Here is a 10423-nt window from a genome sequence, read left to right on the forward strand (position 1 = left end):
CAGACACACCAAAGTATTATCAGAAATGGCTGACCAAAGCAGGAATGTTAATAAACACAGAGAAGTAACTTTTTATCTTAGAAAGTCAGCAAAACTGACCCAAAGCCTCACCAAAATTTCTGGACTTGTAAACTGAGTAAATCTAAGATGAGAATCACTCAAAGGGAATAGATACGCGATCTCATGCTGTCATTTTCATGACTGGCAGAACTTTACAAAGAGCATTTCTCTTGAAAACTGTTGTTTTTGTGCAAATAGGTCATGCAGATCTTTTATGTCAGTGTATGGTTTGACCTTGGCTGGACTCCAGGTGCACAACGTGCTGCTCTATCACTCCCCTTCTCAGTGAGATAGGGGAAGAAAATGAGATGGAAAAAAACCAGCAAGTCTGTGGATTAAGATGAAGGCAGTTTATAAAAGAAAAAGCAGAAGATTGCATGTGCACACAGTCTCATGACCCAATATAATCAGTGACTTATCAACCAGGTCTGGTTAGCTGGCAGAGAGGCACAATCCCTATTGAACTTGATCAGAAAAACTGAGCAAGGCCCTTTCTGACTATGGAGTTACCAGTAAAAAAGATTCTGCAAGAATACCACTGTTGACAAGTCTATTCCATCTTGTATTGCCAAAAGAATTCAGATTCTTCATGCAAGAGGATTTTAGTTCTGTAGTATTAGACACCATGTGCAGCTAAACATGCTTAACTCAGCTTGTCTTCCTTTCTTGACAATTTTTACAGTTTGTTTTTTAAGTAAATATGCGTGGGTAAGTATATAAAAAAAGTAAACACACTGTGTTCCTTCCTGACTCCTTCCTTGGTTTACAATGAGCACTGCTATATTTTACAGATTAAAGAAGCTTTTAAGCAGAGTGTGAACCTTTCAGCTACTGGCTATTTTAGGTAATATATTTTTGTTCCTTAAAAAGGCATAAATTAGACCAGGACTGATTTCTGAAGATAATTAATGCTGTAAAGAGAAGATCCTGTCTAATAACTCATTTTATGTTTTATATAATTAGTAGATATATGGAGAGTTGGAAGCATAAAGTTTAGGTGTTAATTTATGTCTAGACCTCTGTGGACTCTCTATAAAGTATTAAAAGGATATTTTGTGCCATCTCTGCTCCATGATTTGACATTTACCAAACCAGAAAACATCAAGAAAGTGACTGCTGCCTGTAACAGTCATGTGCAAAGTGGGATATAATTTATTTACTGGCGGTTGGATTGCTATAAGCTAGAAATATCATTGTTCCCACTGCTCTCAGAGCAGTCTCTTGGTCCTTTTTCTTTGAATTCTTTCACAATGTTTATAAAGAGCCAGAAATTAAAAACTTCTGTGCTATAACTCAGGTGGGATTCAAAGCAAAGTTTTTCTCTTAGCCTGCTGTGCCTTATCTCTCTCTCTCCTTCTGCTGTTATCAGTAGCAACTTTTCAGGTCCCTGGGCAGTCTGGAGTAAGTTGAAAGGGCACTTGGGAAACGCATATTTCATAAACCACCAAAAAATGTCAAAATAAAATGTCCCTTCCTGCAATTAAGCCTGTTCAAGTATTTTTCTGCTTATGCAGCCCTTTAGGAATGTTGGTATCACAAAGTAATGAACAGCAGTCATACTTTGCTGTCGGTATTTAATGTTGTCCAAAACCATCTGCAGATCTGACACTGTATTGATCTAGTTCTTATCCAGTCATATTGTCTACTTCCAAGAATCTCAAAGGCAGGTGAGGTAAATGGATTATGAGAAGCAGAGTATATGGATTTTGATATCTCTTTTTGGGTGCATGGTTCTGTACTATAATTGCTTTAAGACATTCCAGTCATACACAGTCAGAAAATACACCTTAGTCACCTAGCTCCCATGTTTGGAAGATACCACGTTTCACTGTACTCTCATGTCCTTGGATTTACCATTTACCTTGGATTCATCTTTCTGACTACTATGGTGTCTTCGGTTAATCCCACTTCCTTCTAAGTAATTACACTTTTACTTCAATATTTCTCTTTTAATCCTCTCACTCAATTCTGTAGAGTTCCTGTAAGTTTGACTTTTTTATTTATCTCTCTTAAATTATTCTTTCATAAGTCCTGACAGGTTCGTCCCTTTTTCTAAATTCCTTTATGTGCTATTATGCCAGTAACCACTATCTTGGATGTTTATTCTGTATTGTGTTACTGTGCTTTTATTAATATATTTCTAGCATTATGCTGGTTGTAGACTCTCCTGAACTGAAATAGCTTGCTAGTCTGCTGTATTTTATACAAATACCAGAGGCATCAAACCTAAAATATTAGTGCTCTGTAGGCTTTAATGAAATTTGAAGTTCTGAGCTGTTACTTAAGATTTCATTTAAGACTTTGTACTTAAGATTTCACAAGCAGTTTCAAACTTACGTGCTTACCTGCTCTGTTATAATGAAGACTGGTCAGTTTTCTTCTTGTGGACTTCTGTTTCTTCCATCAGAGGTTACAATGAATACATGGACTGGGAGAAAGGGGAAGGACACCCATTCACATATTTTATTTTTGGAGCTGCTTGTTCAGAGGTTGAAATTAACTGTCTAACAGGAGATCACAAGGTAATAACTGAATATCAGAGAAGTTTTGAAAGCAATGTGAATAAGGCTTGCTCCAACAGTCATTCAGATTTGGGGTTAATAAGTCACTGTCACATGATAGTAAATATATCAATGATGTAAATATGAATTACAGGTGGAGCAGAATGAAAGCTGTGCAGTATTAACCAGCTTCTGACACACGTCAGTGTCATATGTGTTCACCTTTTGGGTTATGGCTGACATCTAACATGTTCTTTGCTCGTTCTGTCCCTGTTTGCTGGCAAACACCGTATAGCAATATTGAATTTCCAGGCTTTTGATCATCTGGACAGCTAAAGGCTACAGCCTGATGATCATATGCCCTCCATCTGTACATTTATATGGGGATTTCCTTGAGCAATGGGAAAATTCTGGCAGGGCTGTCTCTGGCTAAACTTCTGTAAAAGTTGAGACAAGCCCATTTTGCTTGTGATGAGATACTGGCAATTATTCTGAAATTAGGTACATGGAGGGGCCCCTATCTCAATATTTCTTATTTCACTGAATACCAACTCTGACCCACATTATCTTCTAATGCTTTCAGTCCATCTCTCTGAGTGATATAAATTTGAATTTTATTAACAGAACCTCAGGACAGACATTGTTATGGACGTTGGATGTAGCATAAATCCAGCTGTGGATATAGGACAGGTATGTGCCAAGAATTTTCTGATGCCTTATTTCCATTACACTATTGTCCTTATCTGAAATGAAGATTATCTCATTAATTCAGAAAACATTAATTTCTTACTAGATCATGTTAAAATGTCTTTGGCCTATAGATTTGCTCCAATTGAATTAGTGTCAGAACTCTGTAGATGTCAAAGAAGCTTGAATTTTACCCATGATTTCAACCTGTCGTGCTTCCGGTATGTGTGTATGTATTCTGTCAACTGGACTTAAATCCTACTTGTGATCTACAGTCTCCAAGTTGTTTGACCTGCCTTCCCCACTTGATAGCAGGGAAACATCTTAATTCATTGCAGGCTGGTCCACAGATCTCATCACTTCATCACAGCATTTTTCTTCTAAAGTATAAGAGAAGAGTGTGAAAGCTTTTCCATTACAGTTTCCCCAAAATGTTGAAGAATCTCATTAGGCAAACAGACGTGCATTAGGCCTCACATGTATTACAGCAACAGATAGTGATACAAATGACTTCTTGGTGAAGTTTTCTCGGTTAACCAAACATGAGTACATAAATGCTATTTCTTTTCTTATTTAAAGATTGAAGGTGCTTTTGTTCAAGGTATTGGACTGTACACGATGGAGGAGTTAAAGTATTCTTCAGAAGGAGTCCTCTATACTCGGGGTCCAGATCAGTATAAGGTCCCTGCTGTTTGTGATATTCCAGAACAGTTTAGTGTTTCCCTGCTGTCCTCTTCTCAGAATCCTTATGCCATCTATGCATCCAAGGTAAGCAGATCATCACAGGGCCTAATTCTTAGATCCCAGGTCAAACTTTGAAATTACTTGGATATAAAACACATGTAAGTTTTCATTTCCTCTCCTTTAGCATTTCAAAGAGATGTCCAGTAAATTGCTTTATTTATGACATCAGGGAAACTGATAAAGCCAGATATTGTGTCACTTTAATGGTTGGCAAGTAGTAATTTTAGAATTTTGTTAACAGACCATACATAGAAGCTGCAAGACGAATTTAAAGTCATACTTCTAAATGTGGTGATAAATTGAAAAGTTAGAGTAAAAATTTTAATTGATGGAGAAATCATAATGTCATTCAAAGTATGCAGCTTACTTGTGGGTACTATGCAATGCAAAATAGGACTGTATGTGTGTATTTGTGTGCGAGACTGGCTTCCCTAAATCTTTTTCAGGGGATAGGTGAAGCAGGATTTTTCTTGGGATGTTCTGTGTTCTTTGCTTTGAGAGATGCAGTAACTGGTGTGAGGAATGAAAGAGGACTGAAAAAGACCTTTGCACTGAAGAGCCCCCTGACTGCTGAGCAAATACGGGCAAACTGCACTGATGCATTTACTGAGATGGTAAGAGAAGGTGGGGGAAGGCTCTGTTTAACGATGGCTGGCTAGGAGTGGTGGCTGATTTTGGCCTAAATTGTGAAGAGCCTAATGATGTCTCCAATCAGTCATGCTTTATATACAGCTCTTTGTAATTGAAGTGTCTGGTAACAGGTCTCATTTGCACAAGTTATTTCAACAAATGCCATTCAAACATTGTGTTGGAATTTTCCCTGGGTTTTGTATAATTTTTTTTCTTTTAAATTTACATACTTTTTACAACCCTCTCTGTCCCTGAACTCTCCTCCTTTCTTCTGGAAGTCAAATCCCATAGAGTATTAAATAGCTCATCTTACTAACTTGCAATGGATCAGGCTGTAAGCATCTTCAGTCTCCTTCCAGGTGCTTTGCCCCACTGACTGCATGCTGGCACTGTCACTTCCTTGCTATGCCCAGTACTCTTTGGGAGAAAATAATTAACTCAGAACTAACACAAAGACACAGAAGAAAAACAAACGAGGCAATACACTTCGTATAATGCTGATCCTTTTTGCTCTGCTTTCTGCAACTGTTCTCTCTAGTCATGCTCCCACTGCTCTTACAATTCTTTTTCTGGGTAAGTTTTTACTTAGTGAAGCAAGGTCCTTTCCAACATGTAAATCCATGTTGTGCCCTGAACCTCTGAGGCTCTGCTGTGGAAACTCTTGAGCTCTCATTCACAGATTACTCCCATGGTATTTCTGTGGTTGTGGTGAGGCACCACTGGCCTCTGCATCAGCAGGTTTTTGGGTTTACTCTCATTGCAGGAACTTGCAGGAGCTGAGGTCCACCAGAGCAGGGACCATGCTTCTCCATCCCTCTTTAGTCCTAATCCCAGTTATCACTGATTTGGAGGGACCCGATAAGGGCAGTGTTGTGAGGTTGCCAGTCAAATAAAGTCACTGTTGTCATTTCTTGCTTGTCTCTTAGATGGCAAACAATGAAGCTGCTTCCTCCTCGGGCCACATCTGTGTGAATGACAAACCATAGTGCACAAGACTGGAATGGAAAACTGATTTACTGCCCCAAGACACACTAATCAACACACAGATAAATGTATTTTCTCTTTTTCTGAATAGAACCAGCTACCAAAAATAGGCACTTTATATCTTACATCCTTATCTTCATTCTTCCTCCAGTGGACTCATTGCAGTATTTTGCTTAAAGAATTGCATTTAATTGTTAGGAATAAATCATCTGCATTTGAACCATGTATTTTCAACAGGAAAGATCTGCTGATCAGCACAGCTCAAATGCTGAAGGAGAGGAAAGTTAGAATGAAATGCTAGATAACTTACTGCCACATACTACACAAATAATTTCATACGAGAAATGGTTTTGTAATGGCTTCAGCTAGTTTTCTAATTTCGATTTGAGTCTTGTAGGGAAGTGTAAGTGGAGAGATCTTTGTCAAAGAATCAGAACCTTGTTTGTTGGATTCAGAGTCTTTTTGACCAGAAGTGATGCTCTGACTTGTAGTAAAACTGGTTTAAAATCTTTTGGCACAGGTATCTTTGTGTTAAAAATCCTGCAAGAAACAAGAGTTACGATTCTCTTTTGCTGTGCCAGGAAAGTTGCCATGGCTAGCCTAATTATATAGAATTTTATCCCAGAAGTTGACAGAGGTGTAATTTCCACCAGAAGCTTTCTTTATCTCATGGAGCAAGCCAAAAGCCTCTGAACACAGTGGAAAAATTGACATGGAGTTCAGTGTGCTTTGAATGGGAGAATGGATGACATGTCAGCCTACAGACTCTTACTATTTCACTGCCTCAGTGTCCCACAATCTCTCTTGTCTTCCCTTCTTTTGTTGAGCTGACACTGTATCTGTGACAGGAATCAAGTCAGTCGCTTAAAGAGTTTTTGTACTGACTATTAAGATGTGCAATCTTTATTGTTTCAATTTGTCTCTCTGTAACCATGATGAGTTGGTGAAATGCAGTTGCTTAAACATAGATGTCTGTGCCATTTTAGAATGTCATAAGACAGTAGAGACATGGCACGGGGGAGCACAGGACTGGAAGATAGAGTATAGCAGCTTGAGACCAGACAGATAATAGTAATTGTAATTGTTGAAAGTGGTACTGAAAGTGATTTAGGCTGCTGAAGCCTTTTTGGGGTTTACTTCATTTTCTTCACTTTCTTTGTATTAATATGGCTTTATTATATTGTTAGAAGTCAATAAATTAAACGTGAATGCTGCTGCCACAATTCGTTTTTCTGATTTGAAATATCTTCTTCGTTTCACTGTTTGGTGCTACAATCTGATTATAAGAGATGCCTCTGCCTCACCTACGGTGCAAAGACGCTGTGCCAAAGTCAATAATCCTAGAGTCATTCTTCTGGAAGTACTACTACTCTACAGTCCAGGTCCTGGGTATCCATGGGATATACATGCTATTCCAATAATTTGAGAAAGAGTATGTATAAGCACTTGTTCCGTTTTCCAGATTTTGTCACAGTGGGAATTTTTGTCCAGTTGCTAACCCAAACCATTGCCTCTGTTAGTCTGGAATCAGCTCCTTCCTGCTGTGCCAGGTGTGCTTATCTCAAGTTCCCTTGTCTTAAGGGGACAGTGTTTTGAGACAGGCAACTACTTCTTTAAGTCCTTGCATATGGGTTTGTCAAGGACAGCTTGCAACCCCACATGTAGATAACTGCCCAAAATACGTGTGAATTCTGGGAGATACTGAAGCAGGGAGCCTACAGATCTACTAAACTGGGGTGGGAGCGCTCTTATCTCTTGTTGTCCTGTGTACCTATGCACCAGCACAGGTGCTTGTTCATTCCAGGCAAGTCAAATCTTGTAAAAATGTTGCCCAAACCTTCCAGGCAATGGTGTCTCCCCACCCGCAGTACTGAGGTGTTCACACTCCAAGGTTCATCACATTCTAGACCTACACTTGGTTTTCTGCAGTGCAAATCTTATGTGCTTCTCAGTCATTATTAGCAAAGATTCCCTGTCTAGTTGCTTCAGTGCATTCTATAAATGTAGCAAATATGGGTTGTTGAGTTTTTTAGGTCTGAAGCATATTAAGCTGTCTTCTGGCTTTTAAATGTTTCAAAACCTTCCTGGAAGCTAGAAATTTCAGCAAATTACCATCCTGACAGGTGATAATATGGCTCCATGGGATATTATGAAAGAAGTGTTCTTATCTTCAGAGAGGTAGATAAGCAGAAATGTAAAGGCTTCAACGGCGCTGACATTGGATGGCTATTGACACATGAATGTGCACTGTAAATGATTGTGTAATGTGCACAGTTACCCCCAAACTGGATGTGGTTCAGAAGAACTCTTTCTACTGATTTTCTTCATGAGAGAAATGTTCCTGTAGCAGTCCACCCTCAGCAGGCCCATTCCATGTGGTGAAAGCTTAAATACCTAACATAAATACTGGATTGTGGTTTGGAGGGTTAGCCTGTAAATTAGATACTGGACTACCAAAATCAATTATTTGGTCTGGTTCTTTCTGTTCTTAGGTCTTTGAGCCTTCATTGTTGTACCTACAATGCATGAGGAGTACTACAGTGATTTTACTGCTGCACTTGGCAGGACTCATTAGGGCTTTTGCCTACAGGGACTCAGTGACTGAGATCGCTCCAGTGCTCTTGTTGTGGTAGCTCTCAGGGATATGTTAGGGGATAATCATAAAACCAGCAGCATATCTCTGCTGATAATCAGCTTCTTGCCTTCTAAAGGGAGGTCAAAGATCAGGGACTTCCTACTTTGTCCTGCGAGCCTTCACTCACTCTAAATGAAATACAGACAGCTTTGCTGTAAAATGGTAAATGAAACAAAAGACAGGTACTTACAATGAGGGCTTTTAAAATATATATCCAAAATTCTCCTTTTAAAAAAATAAAGGCCAGCTCTAGCAAGGCATTTAAAGATTGATTTGTTTCTGGACACGTGTACAAAGAAATGGATGAGTTTTGAATCCCAAATCAGGATTTGGGATTTCTCTCTTTAAGCTCACAGCATGTGTTAAATATGGTACCCACAGCAGAAAGGGCATAGAACTGACACAGCACAGAGATAACCAGAAGGAAATTTTGAATGTGTGCATAGTAGTAATGCTGATTTTGTTAAAACTTAGTCATTATGCAGAAAAAAAGATCATAGATAGTTCAGGTCAAGCTAAGATGAGAACTGTGGCTCCACAGCTTTGCTTTAGAAGCAAAGAGAGAAGAGGGTAATGTTGCATGTCCTTGGTTTTAGCTTCAGGCATGCCTTTGTATTCTAAATTCATCTGTTACTGGATAATATACAGACCTGGAAATAAACAGGATGAACAGACTTGGAAGTTGTAGCTCAAACCCAGAAGTTCCCCTCACAGTTATCTCCTATGTTACAGGGTTAGAATTAGAGGAGCTCAAGTTCTTTGAATATTATTTCCAGTCGCCAGAGAAGTGTTAGGGTGGGGAGTAGGAGGTGGTGTGTTAGCATCTGAATATGCATTAATTGCTGATAAATGGCAGACATTGCACTGGCTCATCCACACCTGCTTATTTTCAGACTGGGCATCAAATTAAATTCTGCAGGACAAAGAAAACTCAGTTGACCTTTAGGAGCATACAACATTTCAGTAATTTCTCTTGATGCATAAAGCTTTATTTTTCAGACTTTGAAGCAAAAGCATGGCTTGCTCTCAACAATCAGATAAGCAAATCTTTTTTGTGACTGGCAGAAAGGTAAGTTATGAACAGAAAGGTAAGTTTATGAGCAGAACACAGCTATACAATCTGCATTTTCCCACAGTAGACATTACACACCCAATGTGGCTGCAACACGTTTGTTATGATCAGTTTCAGGAAATCCTGGGACATCTTTCTTAAGGCTTGATGTATTTCAAGCAAATGTTTAAGAGTGATTAGTCAGATAACCCCTACTGAGTAGCCTATGAATAGATTTAACAGAATTAAAGATTTGGACATCTTGAATTTTTGACTGCAACTCAACCTGTAAAGTGTCAAAACTCCTTGTCACTCTAGGAAAGAATCTCATCTGTTGACAAAGACTTGTGACTTAGCATGAATGCGTGCATTCTTCCCCCACCCTCCCTCAGTTTCTTTGCAGATCCTTTTGGGTCTTTGCAGTCCAGAACAATTCTCACCCATGGATCCAATACAGGAGTTTATATTTCCTCCTGAAGTAATGGTAGGCATTACTGAGTTCCTACAGACATTGAAAACCTGATATTCTTGTGAAACTGAAAGATCTGTCCTCAGATAAATAGAAGATGCTAGTTTTAGTCACACATAATGAGACATTTCAATGTGGATAATCTACATGTTGACATTATTACAAATACCTCACTTTTTCAAAAAAATGAATAGTCTGCCTCTGCAAAGCCAACTTGTGAAGAGCTCCTTACTTAGGACCATTTCATTTTGCACCAGTCGGCCTTTTTTTGTGGTATGTAGTATTTTCTTTGAAAGATCCTAAATGAACTTCTCTATCTTTTCTGTCTCGTGTACTCTGTTGGATGGCTTCTTCCAGCTGGGACATAGACCCTGACAACCTGGGACTGGACTTAGGTGCAGGAAAGGTATAGGACTTGAAGAGGAAGGAAGAGGGTTAATTGCAGTAGTTACTGGAAATTCACAGAAGGACAGATGAAAACTTGAGGGGGAGGAGGAGGAAAGGCCCCTGATCTGCAGTCAGAGGCAAGAGGAGATCTTTGAAAATGGTAGTGCAGGATTTACCAGACTGGACTGAGTTAGAATCCAAGCAGTCAGGTTCACACTCTTTTTTTTAATCCTCACTCACATTTCAGTAGCTTCTTTCAAAATTCTTTGGTTGCA

At 39.1% G+C, this 10423-nt stretch overlaps 1 protein-coding gene across 1 annotated transcript in view; it reads left to right on the top strand.

Moving 5' to 3' along the window:
- Positions 1-5890, top strand: part of AOX1 (aldehyde oxidase 1) — a 38278-nt gene extending 32388 nt beyond the window's left edge. The window contains exons 30-35 of the mRNA XM_033065379.1: positions 852-904; positions 2468-2582; positions 3186-3251; positions 3828-4016; positions 4439-4606; positions 5549-5890. Of these exons, the coding sequence (XP_032921270.1) occupies positions 852-904; positions 2468-2582; positions 3186-3251; positions 3828-4016; positions 4439-4606; positions 5549-5608 (651 nt within the window). The 3' untranslated portion in view covers positions 5609-5890. The remainder of the gene's footprint in view (positions 1-851; positions 905-2467; positions 2583-3185; positions 3252-3827; positions 4017-4438; positions 4607-5548) is intronic.
- The last annotated feature ends 4533 nt before the right edge of the window (positions 5891-10423 follow it).

The sequence above is a fragment of the Catharus ustulatus genome, chromosome 7 (assembly GCF_009819885.2).
Source record: "Catharus ustulatus isolate bCatUst1 chromosome 7, bCatUst1.pri.v2, whole genome shotgun sequence".
Lineage (NCBI taxonomy): Eukaryota > Metazoa > Chordata > Aves > Passeriformes > Turdidae > Catharus > Catharus ustulatus.